The sequence below is a fragment of the Lepisma saccharinum genome, chromosome 9 (genome assembly GCF_977018435.1).
Source record: "Lepisma saccharinum chromosome 9, izLepSacc3.1, whole genome shotgun sequence".
In the NCBI taxonomy this organism is placed as follows: domain Eukaryota; kingdom Metazoa; phylum Arthropoda; class Insecta; order Zygentoma; family Lepismatidae; genus Lepisma; species Lepisma saccharinum.
In genome coordinates this window covers 48934213-48953782 of record NC_139237.1, presented here as the reverse complement: position 1 = coordinate 48953782, position 19570 = coordinate 48934213, and the positions used below count along the sequence as shown (strand labels likewise).

The 19570-nt window shown below is 37.2% G+C and overlaps 1 protein-coding gene and 1 long non-coding RNA gene across 3 annotated transcripts in view; one reads left to right on the top strand and one right to left on the bottom strand.

The window, feature by feature from the left end:
- The window catches only part of LOC145992043 (C3 and PZP-like alpha-2-macroglobulin domain-containing protein 8), a 911691-nt gene that overhangs the window by 104252 nt on the left and 787869 nt on the right, over positions 1-19570 (bottom strand). For both annotated transcript variants that reach the window (XM_083128164.1, XM_083128165.1), the window contains 4 exons: positions 16898-17129; positions 13729-13879; positions 11882-12052; positions 1718-1924 (listed from right to left, as the gene is read on the bottom strand). In XM_083128164.1, coding sequence (XP_082984290.1) covers positions 1718-1924; positions 11882-12052; positions 13729-13879; positions 16898-17129 — 761 coding nt within the window. The remainder of the gene's footprint in view (positions 1-1717; positions 1925-11881; positions 12053-13728; positions 13880-16897; positions 17130-19570) is intronic.
- Positions 11929-17175, top strand: LOC145992044 (uncharacterized). The gene is made up of 3 exons (XR_014442123.1): positions 11929-12068; positions 13750-13935; positions 16852-17175. It is a non-coding gene; the product is annotated as an uncharacterized LOC145992044 (long non-coding RNA).

The window sequence follows — 19570 nt, the reverse complement described above, 5'->3', positions numbered from 1 at the left end:
ATATTGACACATGCATTTTCAGGAAAATGCATAAATAATGAAAGTTTGTAGGTATTTGGTGTATGGATAATGTTAAGAGAGAGACTACATGTATGCTAAGAGAATACAGTCTAACTGAACTAAACTGAAACATTGCCTTTAAGTAGAAAGGACACATAAGAAAAGTGTAATCGAACACTGAGTATCCGCTATTGTACTATTCAGAAACATGAACCCTAGTTTACGCGTGCTCTACGAAAAACGTACTTACCTAGGAAGCGTGGGGGGGGGGGGAGGGCTTACAGGCCTACACTTTTTAATCATTAACAATTCAAGAATGCATTTCGCTTCCTTTGTTCATTACTTATGTACAGTTATTATTAATTACAATAATTACCATAATTAATAAGAAATAAAAATCAATTATTGCATGTCATATTTTACCAATCACTAAAACTCACAAACACCATAATGATTTTTCATTTACCCTTTTTTGTTTACGGAGGTGCGGTTGTACAAAAATTATCATCATTACCAACCATTTGTACACTTTCACTGACATGTGTGTCTCTAACGACACGTATTAAAAGATGGCGCTTGATAGGCCCACCTAATCCATTTTACCTCCTATTTGTATTACATTTAAAGGTACCAGTTAGATATAGTGAAAACACGTTTAACTCGTTTATTTCCGAAATATTTACATTTGTACTTACCTTATATGCATACCGGAACATTTTTCAATTTAGGATTATGTTTTTTTCACTGAAAAAAGTGTAATTTTTCACATTACAAGTATTTATTGGTCGTTGCTAATTCGCTTTCTTTACACACAATATGGCGGGCAAATCTTGACTTACGTTGTCTATCGTCAGCTGTTATGCAGTGTTTCCAAACTTATGAACCGAAAAATGCCGCACAAACTATTCACAAAAGGTTGTTAAGCGAAAATTATCCACAAACCATTCACGGAAGGTTAGGTTAGGTTCAGTAAGGTTAGGCAAACATATAAAATTAAATTGGAAAAAAAAACCGCTCACACGTCATCTTGTAAAACTACCGTGTGGTTGCTACACTGACAAGGGGTTACATATTCGAACGCACGGAACATGTGATTCACGTAGTCGACGGTAATGGTGGCACGAGCTTTCGTGCAACGGAGATACATTAATGTCGAAAATGCCAAATAAATTGCACGAATGGAAAAAACACTATTCAAAAGTCCACAGGAACTCAATTCCGTAAGTACTTTCCCGTCTTTTCTCCTGTAAATTTGAAGGAATGTGTTTTCACTATATCTAACTGTTACCCATTTAAATTTTATATAAACAAATGTAACACAAAAATGCATTTTTTTATAAAAAAGTAAAACAGAAATGTCTCGCAGTTGAAAGTTGATAAAAATAGATCTGGTGGGCCTCCCTGATTCGGTAGACTAGGAAACTACGGTTAAGGTAAATTAAGTTTAGTTTCAGATTGATTGATTGATTTGAATTATTTCACTTAGCTTTTTGTGCCACTTTTGGCTAATTTGCTAGTTTCAGATTTATTGGTAACTTTATATGGAAGAAAGCTTGATAATACGAATTTTGCAAAGAGTAATATCCAAATAATGTCTTACTACGTGACTCTTTGGAGAAGGAAGGAACAAAAGAGAGAAGTAGACAAGGAAATATTTACTTGTTGTAACACAATTTTCTACCATAAAGTAAGTTCATGTTATTTCTGGAATACTTGCCATGCCTTCCTCTTCCGATCCACGACACAGTGTTTCCGAGATCCCCAAGCACAATCTGATACATCTTGTCGGACGTGTACCTGACGTCAGAGAGAGCTATGTGGGCTCCGTCGTTAACCTTCACTTCAAAGACAATGCCGTCTCGATTTCTCGGTGCGGGCATGAACTCATATTTGAAGTTCTCCGACGTGGAAATTAGTAGATGTTCTGAAAGAAAGACATATAGGTATATGATGAATTACTCATTTAGAAAACGTTAGTCATGAAAGTAGATTGGGATTAGACAAGTAAAACTGAATTTAATCCGTATGATTCTAGTGAATGATGGGATCGAAACCTACCACTCCCACAATAAATCGATGGGAGATGTAGCTTATTCATCATTCATCCTCATAAATGATGAGAGCGCTTGTCATTAAGATGACAAGGTAAATCTGAAATAAAATCTCTAAGCAACTAGAAAAGACAATGGTCACTCATTCGGTTTTATGAACCTTCAAACCTGAATCATGCATGTTGGTTGGATAAATACCTGTCTATCTGAAGAATGACAATGATGGATTGAAAATGTCGTAGAATACAATTTATCTAAACTCTCTTTGGACTTCGTTGCTTGTTGAGCAGCGACACTCTGACCTCTCAAGTCCTCTCTCTCGACCTCCTCTCTCTCTCAAATCCAGAACAAAAGTCAGTCCTCTCCCAGCCTGTCTACCCTCTAGAAACCCAGGCCATGGAGCTCTTCCTCCATGCCGTGAGTTTTCCACCTGTTTATTGCAAATAGCTGACCACTAATTTTCCTGATCAAACTCCTGTTTCCTCAACATATCAGGAAGTTTGCTTAATGCTTAACTGTGCAATACTGAAATACCATAGAGGGTAGACGACTGGTGAAAGCAAGTGAATGCCCTGGTCAATATGAAGCTTCCAGAGAAGGTTTAAATAAAATACAATCTTATGGATTAATACGAATTCTCAAAACAATAAGTTAAAACGCCGCCGCTTCCACGCTCTTAAAGCGCTCTACAAAAGAGTGCATTCAAGAGAACACCCTTACCTACTTTCACGATTTCAACCCCTAAGCGCAGCACACACCTTTGCCACTCGTTCGATTGATTTTGATTGATTGATTTAGTTTATTTTACTTCGTGTTTTGTGCCTCTTGGCTAATTTGCGAAGATGGTGATGAAATGATGAAATTGATGAATGGACATTCACAAACAACCAAGCCCGAGTGGGATTCGAACCCGGGACCCTTGGCGTCGCAGCGCGATGTGCTAACTACTCGGCCCGGCCACAGGGTCCGGCGTCACTCGTTCGAGAGATAAATCTCTGCTGACCATTCCCTCCCGCAAGACATCGTCTTGCGGAAATTCCTTCACGGTTACTGCCACAAGAGAGTGGAACGACCTCCCAAATAACATAAGAAACTCTTCTTCTCTCTGCCAAATCAAATCAAAATTAAGAAATGATCTTCCGGAGTCAACTTACCCGTACTGAAAAAGGAAACGACAATAGAATGAAACTTTTCTTGATGTAAATTTCTAGGACAAACACAGACTGACTTTTCTGTATTTTTTAGTATTTTTGTTGTGTGTGTGTTCATGCTTTACGTGTATATTTTTTTACTTTTCTTACAGTGTATATGTGTTTTTGCGTCTTGTATTCTCTTCTTTTGTATTTTCTTGTTTTTATTTTTTATATATTTCGCCACCTGTTAGCTATTCAGGTCAATTTGAAAAACGTAAAGTAGATATGGTTAAGTGGAAGGAAAGGCGTGTGCCTTAACTTTGCCATTCAAAACAACAAATAAATAAATGTTATTCAGAATAGAAAACAGATAAAGCTACCCACTTCACATAGCAACAAGCCGTGAAGTCATATGGTTGCACGTGAAGGTAGAGCCACAAACATTCACAATCTCGCCTACTTGTGGAGGTGATGTGACATCACGGTGCCTATTTCTTAAGAGGCTGGATAAACCTCAGATCGTCTTCATAAAGTGGTATTGTTGGAAAAATTCACACCTGAAATCACGTACCTCGGGTTTCCAAACAGTGTTTTTTGCGTGGCAGTCACTCCAGTACGGATAGGATCACTGCGGTTCTGTGATTTGTGTGAATAATCTCTCGTAATAAAATAAACAACAGTCACATATGTATTTGATAATTAACTTTAATAACAGGGGCATGTCGAGGGGTTGTGAAGAATTGAAAGATGAAAAATATAGGACTGTACTAGAAGTAGAAGGCGCAACCAACACATTTTTATGCCATATTTTTTTCTTTACAAATTCCTAGGCTTAACACTGCAATAAAATAAAATACACTCATGGTCACATTATGGAGAAAGATTGAATTCAGGTATCTAAAACTAACTAGAAATATTGAATTGATATTTTGGTTTGTTATGAAGGTTAAAAATATATCAGTAACATAATATAAGCCAAGGGTTCCCAACGTTTTCGTTTCACAGCGCCCCTAGTGTTTCAAGGCCTATCTAACATTTGCAACGCTCTCATATTTCAAATTCAGAAACTTTTTATGTATAAAAAGTACTAAATACACACATATTTGGAAGAATCATATTCTTAACAATCACAATCATTTCAGTGAAAATATTGAAACATTTCGCGGTGCACACTTTGGGAAACACGGATATAAGAATTTAATATACACCTGAGCACCAGGTGTGTCGTTATCAGAAGGCCCTACACCATGGGTAGCATTTTGTAATGTAACGAGAGCTTGCGACTGGACCCTAAGCCACTATTGTTCTCTGTGGCGACTATGTATTTGTGATTATCATTTCATCACTTTCATCATACCTTTATTCATCATCATCTTCGCAATTAGTAAAAAAGTGGCAGAAAAGTAAACTAAACAAATCAACAACCATCAATACCGTTCGCAAAAATTCATGGTGGGACTAAAAGAACACATACTTATTTAGTCCTTGTTTGCTGGGAGTGGGTGTAATGAAGGCACTGGTGTTCCAGGCTTCCGATCCTTTTGGATTTGGCACTGACGTCAGTTACATAAGAAATCATAAACTGTAGCTTGGGCGTATTCAGGTAACGTGTGCACTTGACCTCCTGCAAAACAATATTCATTCTCTTCCAGGGCGCCTGTAGTCGAGGATATATCGGCGGTGTACGCCGGTGTACCTTCTGGTAAACCTTACTCATTAGCTTCCACGAGTTTACTTCTACTTTCGTTTGGTCTATATTTATTTATGTAATTTGTCTGTTACTCCAGTTAGCTATTACGATGAAATAAATAGTTCTGCTTTTTCACTGCAGATGACGCTAATTCCAGAATTTGTGCAAAACGTTCTTGTGACAAGTATGGTGAGGTATCAAAAGAAACACTTTAGAGTAACAAATAGCTTGAGAAGAAGACTTTATTGCTCAATGTAAATACTGCGGTCCTCAACGTATCCTTTTTTCAAGTGTTTCATGTTGTACTGCATCCCCTACGTACAAATGAAATCATTAAAATATGATCAAGAGGGGACACGTTTTTGACATTGTTAAAAAGAGAATGGGACAAGAAATTATAGGATAATGGGATAGTGAAAGGGTAGTGAAGACGCTGGAAACCATTTGGAAAAACGTTTACAGTAAAATGGCGGATAAAATAGTGTTAATGAGCGAAGGACTGAATATAGGTTCTAGCCTAAGCCCAGCATTGGCTGAATTGGTTATGAATGAATGGGAAAAGAAAGTGGTCGAAAAGGGAGGTAACAAAATAATTCTGTCTTGCAGATATGTGGACGATTGTTTTGGCATATGGATGGGAACGAAGAGGCAGCTCGACATATTTGCCAAAGAAATACAAGATGAAGAAAGAGGAATAGAAGAAGACAAGATAAGCTACTAGATATGCTGTTGAAAAGGAAGAGAGGACAAGAAATTCAAACCGCTTGGCATCAGAAAATGTGTGCAGCAGGGGTATTCTGCCAACAAAGAAGTGATGTTAGTGAGGTGACAAAAATAAATTTTATAAATAATATCGAGGACAGAGTCAAGACAATATGCACAAAAGAATGTGAAAATGAAGGCAAAGTAAATAGCCTTTGGAAACAGCTGGAAAAAATGGCTACGAGAAGGAGGATAGACTGGACATAAACAGAAGAAGGAAGAAAAGTTGTAGGGGGGAGAAGAGGAAGATAAACAAAAAAGAGAGGTGGTTTGGAATAAGGAGTATGGGGAAGACCACAAAAAGTGCTTAGGAAAGCGGGCATTAAAACTTACAGGAAGGGAGGGAGAAGCATCTTAAGAATAGCGAAGAATGCAAACAAGAAAAAGAAAAACAGAGAAGAGGAAGAGGAAGGGATTATCTACGAAGTGCGTGTAAAGAATGTCAGAGTGTGTACATAGGAGAAACGAAAAAGAGGCTAAAAGACAGGTTGAAACAACATAGGGATGATGTACGACTTAAAAGAGAGAAAATGCGATATTTAAACACACGAGAGAAACAGGACATGAAATTGAGTGGGATGAGGCTAAGCAGATAGGAAGGTAGAAGAGAGTACTAGTAAGAAAATGGAAGGAGGCCAAGGAAATAGAGAAGAAAGGAGAAGACGATACAATGAACTGGAATGGGGGACTGAAGATAAACAAAGAATGGAAGAAGGAGTTAGAAAGAGTGGAAAGGACAAGAGCTAAAGAGGAGAGAAGGAAGAGGAATAAAAAGAGAAAGGATAAGAAAAAAGAACGTGAGATAAAGAGTCCAACCACTTTCCAGATGAAAGGAAATATTTATCCAAATCGCCTGTCAGGTGAAAGTACAGTTGACAAGGGAAAGCCACCTGCTGGAATGTTCTAGAGAGAAAACAACTTTCTAATAATCTTGTGTCTGGAGGGGAGTGATTTCTGTGTATATATATCTTCCTGTTTTGTACCTTGTTTCATTTGCACTGGTACAGAGTCTGAAGAAGACCTTGCTAGAAGTTTGAAACGTTACGTTTAGTTTATGTTTTAAAAAAAAATAAAATTTCTGACTTTGTCAGCATATTGAGTTTTTCTAAAATATGAGTTTCATATTTTAAAAATACCTTCTCTATTGGAATGTGCCTTAATTATCACAATTGTGAGTTTTTCATCGTCACCATCGTCAGTATTCTATCATCAATAACATAGTTCATTGCAGAAGTTAATTGATTTCATCTATATGTAGTAAAAACATGAACAAAAGATAATGGAAACATGGTGTCCACTTAACGTTTCACGAATCGTGACGTGTACTCTCTGAAAATGTTGGCACTATATGACTGATCTGTTCATTGTGCTTCTTATGTGGAAAGTAAAAACTAATGTTAACTCATATTCAAACAATTCAAAATATATATTGTCCCCTTGAAAAATCTTGTTTGTCCCCATAAGAAAACAAGGCTTGTCCTCACCCGGGAAGAACTCTACGCACGCCCATATATTGCAGCACTGACAAGAAAAAATAATATATCATCTTACAAAACTTGCGGACGTCTCAGAAGATAATACAATGTGTCCAGATATTATTCAGTCTATAAATTATAAATGTTGTTCATAAAAACATTCTATGTAAGTGGAGTGGAAGTCGTTAGTATTAGCATGAAGAACACCTAAAAAAAATATTCCATGTACTTGGCAACACTCGTTACCATCATGCATTGCAGTAAAACATTAAAAGAGTGAAAATGGAGGCGGGGCAGAGAAATGTAATGTGTGCGTTGTGGGAAACAAAATCTCCTATAACTGTTCAGCGTTAGATTTCTTTACGTGGGGTCACGTGAATGACATCGTCTACAGCAAGCAAGTTACAGTCTTGGTGGAATTGAAGCCCAGGATGGAGGAGGCTGTGGCAACAATCACCGTGGAAATAATACACAACACGCGGAATGAATTCATCAAAGGACTTAATATTGTGAACGCCACTCAGGGTGCCCATGTAGAGGTTTATTAATAACTAACTGATTGCCCGGGTATTTATATATCCCAATCTTCCAATAGACAGGAATATAATGTATTCTAACTATAGTGTAAAATGAACTTCGAGTTGAATGGCATTGGGAGTGTCACTATTCATCTCAACGACCCCGAAAACTACAGATTCCACATTAATATCGGTCGTTTTACATGTCACCCCTTCCCACCCCAACCCCTAGGGGTGTCTTACCCGCACAATATTTCTTTCGAGATCGCAAGTGATACGTGTACCAAGTTTGGTTGAAATCGCTCCAGGCGTTCGAAAGTTATCCCGGAACAAACACACACATATACACACACACATCTACAGATGAGAACTATGTTCACTAAAGATTCTTTGAGTCAATGAATGTAATGCCATGCCTGTTGTTTCCGAGAAACTTGTTACAGTAAAGATATGTTGATCTGTTATGGGGTGTATTATATTATGTAGCACTCTGCAGTGATCCTACTAATGTACATTTGATTGATATGAATCTCCAAAGGGCATTGCACAATCTCATCTAACTTTAATGTATTGAAGTATAGATGTCACTTGTATTCAGTAATATCTATTCATAGCTAGATTGACACTACTGTCTGAACATTTCTGGAGCGAATTAAAAGAGTAATGGGAGTAGAACTGTTTATTAATATTATGCATAATCAGGTTACAACTTTCTTAGATTGTTTTAATAAAGGTTATATGTAATGAACATATCTTGCTTATTCTACAACTACCACGTACTATGTACACAAGTTCATTGCTTCTGCTTAAGTACTGGCTATTTATCAATGCAGCAAGTGTACTAAGAATTTTGAAATAAAGCTTACTTACATGTAAACAAACGTTTCATTCGACGCAATTTTTTGATAGTTTCACAACAAATCTTCAATTGAACATATGCTGAAATTGATTGACGAATGCCATGACGATGATCAAATTACAATTTGTTACGTTACTAGCAACTGTACAACCATTGTTTAACCATTAACAATAGAGTGTACACCAAGCAGCGAAAGAAACAGTAGGCGATTGTCCATCATAATTTTAATTAGTTTATTGTGATGATAATGAATTGAAATGAAACGTCACTAAGTAGATGCCAACACCTGCTTCAAATCAACATAACTCCATTCCCTTAAAAAAAACAAATGGATTTAGAATTAAAAATAATGAAAATAAGGATGATAAGGACAATTTGCGTACTATTATTTTGGCCCTTTACTGTACAACATACTATCGAAGGAGTAGTATGTCCTTAACGTCCTCCCCTATTTAATCTATTACTGAGCATCCTGTGTACTGTTGGTACGGCAGAAAGTGCCAGAAATGGAAATTCCATAACTAACACTCTTAGCGCAAAAGAAGCTATATTGGTAAGTCTGTTTATTCAGTAATGGCGAGATGTATTTAAAAAGGAAGTCATGTGTTTGTTTCCGCTCTGTATCTGGATCGAACAGTCAGAATGCATGGAATTAGTCCCTTTTCGGCGATATATGACATATATCCACACACACACTTATTCACATACGTAATCAATATTATGATGGTAACCAATCTCTTTCAATGGATCATGCAAGAAACAAAACAGTTGTAAAAATATGTACTCAGGATTATGTAAAGCTTCAGGAACACTTGATGTAGAGATAGTGTAAACGTTAAAACCATTAAAGCTAGAAAAAAGAATATTAGTTGACTCCGTGAATATAAATGCACTAATTGAGGAATAATTGTCTGCATAATTGATGACGGTAAAATTCACGTTAGAAGAAATTAAACAGCACGAAACAACAAAGGAATGGAATACAACAATGAATTATTTTCTATTGAATGCTTTCCTTTATTTCCCTTATTACTCCTTCTGTGCATTTCTCATAAAATTTAATGGCCAATTATTAACATTTCTTTTCTTTTATTCTATTCTTAGATCTTCCATGCTCTTACTATCTCTGTGAATGAAATCAATCCATTAAGAGTATCTCTCTCTCTCACACACGCACACACAAAGTTACATCGTGCCGTTGTAATAATTCAGAACGGATGCGGATCTCTAGCGGGGATGCCTCTCATGGTGGTTCATCCTAAAGAAACCGGATGAACTAGCACTGTCGATTTTGAGCAGACACAAGAGCTAGTTAATAACAGACCATTTATTACGCATAATTCCACTACAATTACAATTACAAATAATTTAGTGTCAGGTTAGGAGAATTTTGAACCTGCATCGTAGTGGAAACCACCTTCGTAGTTCTACCAAAATTCTGTCCAGAACAACTCCCTCCTAAATTCCTCCTAAAGCCTCATTCATTTCTCTATGCACCAACACCCTTACAACATCTTGATCTCGCCTCACTCTGCATTTTCATCTATTGATGACATTTCCAATTCCTTCTTCCTTACCCTTACTGTACTTTCAAACACACCACTATACACGCACACATTATATAAGATAAGAGAGAGAGAGAGAGAGAGAGAGAGAGAGAGCTATAATTCGTAATTATAAGTAAGGAATTTTAAAGCTAATCAAATGTCAAATACCTGAAAAAATATAAAAAAGAAACAGCCTATGGAAACAGCTGGAAAAGAATGGCTATGAGAAGGAGGATAGACTGGACATAAATAGAAGAAGGAAGAAAAGTGGCAGGGGAGAATTGGAAGAGAAAGAAAAAGAGGAAGAGAAAGAAAAAGAGAGGAGGTTTGGAATATGGAGTATGGGGATGACCACAGAAAAGATATGCAAAGTGCTTAGGAAAGCGGGCATTAAAACTTACAGGAAGGGAGGGAGAAGCATCTTAAGAATAGCGAAGAAGGCAAACAAGAAAAAGGAAAACAGAGAAGAGGAAGAGGAAGGGATTATCTACGAAGTGAAATGTAAAGAATGTCAGAGTGTGTACATAGGAGAATCAAAAAAGAGGCTGAAAGACAGGTTGAAACAACATAGGGATGATGTAAGACTTAAGATAGAGAGAAATGCGATATTTAAACACACGGGAGAAACAGGATATGACATAGAGTGGGATGAGGCTAAGCAGATAGGAAGGGAGAAGAGAATACTAATGAGAAAATGGAAGGAGGCCAAGGGAATAGAGAAGAAAGATGAAGAAAACGCAATGAACTGGAATGGGGGACTGATGATAAACAAAGAATGGAAGAAGGTGTTAGAAAGGGTGGAAAGGACAAGAGAGAAAGAGGAGAGAAGAAGGAAGAGGAATGAAGGAAAAAGAGCGTGAGATAAAGGTCCAACCACATTCTAGATGGAAGAAAATATGCTTAGCCTTTTAGGTGAAAATACAGTTGACAAGGGAAAGCCACCTTCTAGAATGTTTCAGAACAACTTTCTAATAGTCTGGAGGGGAGTAATGTTTCTGTATATATATCGTCCTGGTTTGTACCTTGTTACATTTGTACTTTGTGCAGAGTCTGAAGACCTTGCTAGAAGGTTGAAACGTTACGTTTAGTTTATGTTTTATAATAAAAATAAATTTCTGCCTTGGTCAGCATATTGAGTTTTTCATGAAAAAACAGAAAAACATTATAAACATCTGAGGAAAAACTTAAACATTTATACCGTGAACCGAGGGAAGAGGATCCAAGATTAGAGTTTGTCCAGATCCACATTTAATGACTGAAACATTCGTAGTCCTAACATCAGAGTCGTATTCTCTAGAGAAATCACCGAATCAATAACTACCGGGTAAGGGGTCATTGTTAAAAACTACAGATTGGATAAGGTTTTCGACGGAGAAATTGCAAGTAAACAGATAGATATAACAACAAAATTCATTGGAAATAAAACACCAGACAATCGGAAGTCGTGTAAAATGAATGTGAGAATAAAATATTTCAGTTTACTTATATAATTTAAAATGTAAATTTTTTTAAAAAAAGAGACGTAATTTTGAGAAAATTGAGAATGACGAGTAATTGAGATAACAGGAAGAAGTAACACAAGTCGTGAAAGATGGAGGATATATAGGAAAAGTTAACATAAGATATAAATATCTAAAATAAGAAATGCTAAATAGCATCACGTTTGTTTCCGTTTAGTTCAATTGTTATTACATAGGTCTGTTGAGGTGGTTGCTAGGCGATAATTATCGATCCCCTGATGATTGATTCCATTTCTCCTGTTCCGTGTGAAGAGCCGAAACATTGCCACCAATAATAACTACATTTGCTTCGACGAACATAATGATGAACGTTATTTGATATTTACCATTTGCACAGAAGTAGGCGCTCTCTGTGTCCGTTCGCACAAGCCCCTCCGGATGGATCACCATGGACGACGAGTGAACCGCTGTGGTGACGAATGGTTCAGGTGAGGAGGATGGATTCACGTTTGACGCAACCGCCCTGCAGGTGTCGCTGCGAGAACCTGAGACTTCAGCTGTGACAGAAAATAGGTAATGTTAGTTCTATGTTTGCACATTATATAAACTACCAGGTATGTTTTTACGTAGCGAAGTTTAAATTATTTAGGAAGGCTGGTTTATACTACACTGAAATAACTTGGAATTGTTTCAAGGGCTATAGTTTATAGCACATGTAGTCTATATCACTTTGAGTAGCTTTGAGTACATTGTTTGTAGTACACCATTGCCCTTTCACATATTTTGAATGCCATTACATACCAATATTACTCTGAACTTTGGTGGAGAGACACCATTTCTAGTGCACCGATATACGCATATTTGAATTATTTTGGTGGCATAATTTATAATATGTATATTAATATTGTTTACAATTACATTCCAGGGCATTATTTGCAGTACATGAAATTCGCTTTGAATTGTTTTACGAGCCATTTTGAATAATTTTGGTTGTAATATATTTGTAATAGAAACGATCTCAAATCACATGCATTCGCCATTTACGGTATGCGCCAAAATATACAGTACTGAAACTCGCGCACCTCGAACGCGCATGTGCGTTTGTCGATGGGGCATAGCTCCAGCCGCTCGTGTTCTCAGTAATGAAAAGGAAGTTATAACTCGCTAATAATGTGTATGTAGTGTTTCTTTCAGCATAAATAAACTCACAGATTACAGCAATGTAATGTTCGTCTTTTAATTTCAGTACTGTATATTTTGGCGCATACTGTACTTGGTGCTAACTCAATTAGTAACTCCCCAACTCGTTACTCTGAATTCGATATTCACGAAACGAAGTAGATAAAACATGTTAAATGACAAACAGGGTAGACAAATATGAATTGTGAAATAGTTGAAGTAATTTTAATTCTGATTAAAATTACTAAGGTATACATCACCCAGATCTTTTAGAAAGAAATGAAAAATTTATAGAAACTATATTACAATTACACAGACGGATACGTACACCGGGGACTAAAAGAGAATATTTGCTGTAGATCATTCACTTTCTCAACAAATAACATTTCATACCAAAATGGCAGAGATATTATACTAAAAATTTTAATTCCCTGAATATATTTCACGGACCTCGTATTTCCCTCTGAATCGTGCCACTTGCCGCTTTTCAAATCCATGACTGTGTATATTATAACATTCAGAGTTTTTCATTTAGTAGCGTCGCTTCAAATTTGCTCAATATACGTTTCATAATTTAAACGTTTTACATTTGAAAATATTTTACTTAAGCAAAGAGAGACAAAGCCTGCGTTCCAACAGGCTAGTAAAGGTAGTTACAATTGTAAAATGTAGCAAAAATTTCAAATTATTAAGTAACACAATAAACGTCAATGTTTAGAATACTTATATTATAAACCTACAAATAGATATCTATAAAACTATACCTAGCATTCATAGAGCAGCATCTGTAGGCATCGAAATGTGAAAGCATAGTTACACAATTGTATAGCACACTGAATGCACAGCAACCATTCATGGAAGCTGTTTCTGGATGGATCTATACATGAGAAACAATTAGTTTGTCACAAGCAACATAAGAATGTTGCATAGTACAACATTCTTGCAGCACAATATGGCTCTAATGCTTTTTGTCTAAGGTGATCCTAGCTTAAGGAACTATGCACTGAATATTTGAAGTGATTGACAAGAAAGTTCGTTTAAATTGAAAGCATACCTGTCATGTTCTTGGGCCCAGGTCGAGTAACGACTACTTTAACAACAAGCGAAGTGGCCCCGTGAGGGCCGAGCCGAAGCTTCTCCGTGAGGTAGAGGACCCGGTTGCTGAGGAAATGTGCCCCTTCAGCCAGAGCTAGAAGAGCTGTGATCTAGTACAAGAGAGAAAGTATTAACTTTAGCACCTGCTGTGAGACACAAGGTAAATGTGAGTAAAAATTACTTTCTAACGCCAAACACAATTCTAGATATTTTTATTTAAGATATTAATAAATACATTTTCGATTTAGAATTGAATATACATGTACGTTTGGTACTACCTTTAATATATCATCGTAGAACAGGCGGATTCGAGTCGCGGTCATGGCATAGGCATTTCATTGTGTTAGTTCTTTCAATTTTTCCACCTGATTAACACTCATCATTACTCTATAAAAAGGCAGAAAATTTTTGTAGAGGAACAATGTCTGGTTTGAACTATAGGCCCAGTTTCGATTACACTGAGTATAAAGAATTATGAACAATTGTTTTTTTTTTTAATGTAGAATATTTTTTAAAAATGAAAATATCAAATTGAACAATATTTTGTAGTTTTTGGTGCTTGTGCTGCTTTTAACCTCCTTAGGCAAGGTGAAAATAAAAATGAACGGTGGTTTGGATGGAATTGATGCATGGACAAGTATGATAAAGTAGGTCTTTAACCTAATGGCCAGATGGTTTATACTAGTTCTTCCTGTACCCAACACCAAGTGCTCTGTAGTCTACGAATGATTGCTGTCAAACATATTATGTGTGCGACCATTACGACTGACCGTGTTTTTGCACGAGTCTTTTGAGAGGGGAAACAAACTTTAATAGGTTATTAAAGTCGTCCGATGGAAAATTAATTTCCCCTCCCCATCAGAAATAGCTTTTCCCTACTTGTCGGTTTGTTTCCCACTTTTCTCGGCTGTGAATGTGACCAAGAAGTGTTGAAATTAGTATCGTAAAGTGAACGGCAAGTTCATGTTGACAGAGAACGAGACAAGTGCTGCCTCCTGTCAGTGGATGGGAGCACTCACTAGATGACTGCAAAATTCTTCTAACGCTATGTCCAAAACACACTTGCTGTCTCTACGCTCCTGCCACTGGGTTGAACCACTTACGTGACGGCTGCTAAAGGTCTTCCAGCGCTATGGACAACGAAGCACTTGCTGTCTCCAGTAATCCTGTAACTTGATTGAAGTACTCAGTTGACAACTGCCAAGGTCTTCTAGCGCCAACGAGAACAAAGTATTGGCCGTCTCCAGAGATCCTGTCACTGAGGTGAAGCACTGCCAAATTTTCCAGCGCTATGGAGAACAAACTGCGTGCTGTCTTCAGCGCTCCTGTCGCTGGGATGAAGCACTCACGTGACATCTTCCAGTGTACTCCAGAAATATGGAGGAGAAATAACATGCCGTCTCCTGTGATAATGTCACTGTGTTGAAGCACTTACGTGAAGGCTGCCAAGGTCTTCTAGCACTATGGATAAAAAAAGCTCGTGCTGTCTCCAGCGATAATACCACTGGGAAGAATCACTCACGTGATAGCTTCCAATGTCCTCCACAAATATGGAGGAGGAAGAACATGAGCGATAACGTAACTGGATTGATGCACTTATTTGACGATTGCCAAGGTCTTCCAGTTACGATAACGTAACTGGATTGAAGTACTCAGTTGAAGATTGTCAAGGTCTTACAGCGCTAGAGAGAACAAGGCGCGTGTTGTCTCCAGCGATCCTGTCACTTGGTTGAATTACTCACTCGACGACTGCCAAGGTCTTCCAACGCTACACAGAACAAAGCACGTGCTGTCTTAGCGATCCTGTCACTTGATTGAAGTACTGTCAATGTATACTGTCAAGGTGTACCAGTGCTGGGGAGAACAATGCAAGTGCTGATTATACGCTTCTGTCACTGGGTTGAATCACTTTCGTTACGGCTGCCAAATTCTTTAAGCACTAAGAAGAACAAAACACGCGCTGTCTCAGAGATGCAGTCACTTGGTTGAAATATTCAGTTGACGACTGCCAAGGCCATTCAGCTCTATGGAGAACAAAGCGCGTGCTGTCCCCCAGCGCTCCTGCTGGATTGAGTTGAAGCACTTAGGTAATGGCTGCCAAGGTGACCTTGTGACCCACTATCAGCCGTGAACGGCTATTTGCGGAGAAGGTAGTACGCGATTGCCTTTTGAGCCCTTAATTTCGAATGTGTCTTGTTCATGGGACGATATCGGTTGCAAACATAAGTAGTTTGGCAACATGTAGCTCTCCGTTTGCCTCAAGAGAAACCGATCTAATGAATCTCTCCGTCAGTCCGTTTATTATATGCTTGATGATCTACCTCGTTTATTCTTACATTTTCATTAGTATGATTAATGTAAAGAGGAAAAAAGCTATGGTTTATTCTGACCGATTCTTTCCGAGCGGAAATGTGATCGAGTTTCTCCCATCCGCAATCTGGTCGAGGCGCTATTGACGACAATAGGATCGAGTCTTTCCGATTGGCAACGTGATAACAGCTTTCTGAGAGGCAATCGGATCGAGTGTTTCCGAGTGCCAATCTGATCGAGGCTTACGGAACACCAATCTGATCGAGTGTTTCCGAGCGCCAATCTGATCAAAGCCTTCTGAGTTGTGCCAATCTGATCGAATCTTTCAGAGTGGCGATCTGATGGAGATTAATGTGATTGTAATTTCGTAATCAATCATTTCAGTTATTTAAAGGGTTATCACATCATACTGTTACGATATTAACTAACTCTGCGGTATTCCTAAGCTCGAAGGTTTATTTCCGTATTAACGAAAGTTTTCCACCTGTCCCTACCCTGGGCAATATCGATCCACATTTAACCTTCCTTAGATTAACTTAATTTAAATATTGCCATTCCATTTTCGTCTTGGTCTTTCCGCAGGACTATTGCCATCAAGTTTCCCAACAGGAGCCTTGTATGCCTGGCCTACCCACCGAAGTCTTCTTGATTCTAACAACATCGGCGTGTGAATATAGATGATGCACTTGAGTATTATACAAACTTCTCCTCTCATCTGCTTTTCTTTATCTAAACATAATATTTTAAACTTTAATTTGTGTTGCTCTTTTAGTGTAAGGACCTTTTCCTCATGCTTACCAAATGGCAAAGTGACTTACGTCCATGCAGGAGTTAATGTTGTTGACGATTTTCACATCGACCTCCACGACTTCCCCAACTTTGAGCGACGGGGGCAGCTTGAAGTCCACTTGAAGGGGGCGGAAAACCTCTATGGAGAGCGGCGAGGAGAAGCGGAGTCCAGTTTCTGGAGAAAGAGTCAGCGCCCACAGAGTCCATTTCCCAGCACCCTCTGGAGCAGACAATGAGGCACCCTCGGCCGCCAAATCGGAACTGAAACACAAACAATTTTAGGCTGGTGTCTATTTTTTAGAACAACTCTCTACTGGATATTAAAATCTTCTTACAAGTCTTTGAGTTCGATTAAAAATAGGCAAAAATTCATAATATTAGAAAATTAATGAAAACACGTATAAACTTACAAACCGACGATTACAACTGCAAATAACGCTCAAGGTTTTTTCATCACAAGATAAAAGAGTAGAGTAGTAACTACGGTTTGCCAATGATGTTACATTTTACGTTTTTTATGAAACCAGAGTGATGTATTTTACGCGTACCTATCAAAATGCAATTCTTAAAGGTTTACATAAACATAAAAAAACGTTAAAATAAGTTTAATAGTCTGTAAAACAATTTACTTTCGGCTAACTGCGTTAAAAATACGCGTTTGTTACCATCCAATAAATAATGTTCCTACATTTTGGACACAATTTACGATTGTAATAAGTAAGTTAGTATAATACTGCTTATTTCATGTGCAATTTTGTTTATATTCCAAATAAATTATTTGTGATGGGAAAAGTTGATTTATTTAACTATACAAGTTCGACAATTAACTAAATGAATATTTTTGGTAAGTTTTCAAAATTCAACGTTAATGCGCAAACTGAAGATGTTATCCAATTTTGAATTGCCTTCATCTCATAGATTACTAATTGCACTATTAAAACTTGAACTCTAGTGGGCAAACTCAGCTATCTAGTGATCCGTTAGCTTATTAATAGAGCCCGGAAGTTTGGCAAAATGCCTCTTTTTATCTACTGCATATATTGATAAAATTTTTCCGGATATACGTTTCTTATGTTGTTTCGAATGTTTTGGAAGCCTTTTCATTTGCCTATTTTGCCTATTTGGGACCCCACTGCCTATTTTTAATTATAATGCCTTTTTTTTGCCTTTTTCAATGAAATTTGACATTTTTTTTAAAAAAAAATGTGTATATAAATTATTTTTCTCCCAAAAAACGTTGTTGGCATTTATTTTTCTTCCGTTTATTATGTGAATAATTTTCGCCTTATTTAAGTAATATTGAACTCACGCATGTTTCAACATTGCTGAAGGAGAAAAGTGTGAGAAAAAAGTATTTCATGCTGAGTCAGGATATTGCCTTTCGGTTAACATTTCTTGTGCATGATTGACTGCTGAAGTGGACAGGTTGATTTCGAACACAAAGAAAATATTTCTGAAATCTCCCTCTCGAACCCGAAAATTTCAGGAAGTTGCGATTGAGCTTAGTTTACCTCCGCAACCAGTCTTGACGAGATGGGGAACCTGGATATCAGCAGCTATATATTATGCTAACAACCTTCAAAAAATCAGTGAGGTGATCGATGCTCTTCCAGAAAATGAAGCGGCTTCAATTCGTGAAGTGAAAAAACTCCTGTGCTATTCAAGTTTACTTTTGCACATTATGGTGCATTGCCAGAGACAATTACAATTATAGCATCCATGAAAATCTTCGAGGAATCTATGCAGCAGATGATGGAAGTGCCAGGAGAAAAGGGGTGAGCTGTTGCGGAAAAGTGCTAACGGGTAGTGAGTGCAAATGAGGACTTGAAACAATTGAAAACAATTTGTGATATTCTAAAAGGTGAAAATGCTGTTACCAAAATGAGTCCAACTACATTAGCTTGTTATATGTATGCTCCAATAACTTCTGTCGAAGTAGAAAGATCATTATCTATTATGAAAAAACATTCTCTCTGACAGACGACTATCAATGAATGTTTAGAACTTAAAAAGCACCTTGTAGTTATGTGCAATCAAGACGGAGAAAATTGAAATGCTCTTCCCAATTTAGATTTTAACATTTTGCCAGAAATTATAGATAAAAGTAAGCGACTTCTAAATGTGCCTTTTTTCGGTTTATTTTGCCTTTTTTCATTTTTAGTGCCTATTTACCACATTATAAATGCCTTTTTGCCTGCCTATTTTAACGAAAATAAATGCCTGAACTTCCGGGCTCTACTTATTAAGCTTTTCAGCTCTCGATAATGTAGGTAAATAGCAAGGAATTCTTTAATACTCACACAGTACTATAAACCATTATCATTACTCAACACCTAAACTAGAATCATTAGCTTATTTAAGCCTTTCGGCTCTCTCTAATGTGGGTAAATAGCTAGAAATGCTATAATACTCATACAGTACTTAAAGCATTATTCAACATCGAAATAATTTTCTGTCATGTTCGTATGATAACTTTTTAACTATAAAGTATGATAAGGATTTAAGCTATCTTAGGACATGTATTACATTTACAGGCTCAGAATTTTTAAATCGACAAATAGGAAATTTCTCTTGAGCTGATCGATATAGTTGGAAATAAATTAGTTTCAATTTTGTTCTAATATTTCTTATTTTGTAGACAGAGTATATAAACACTCAGAATATCATAATGGCCATCTAGTCTTAAATTTTGAACTGATTTA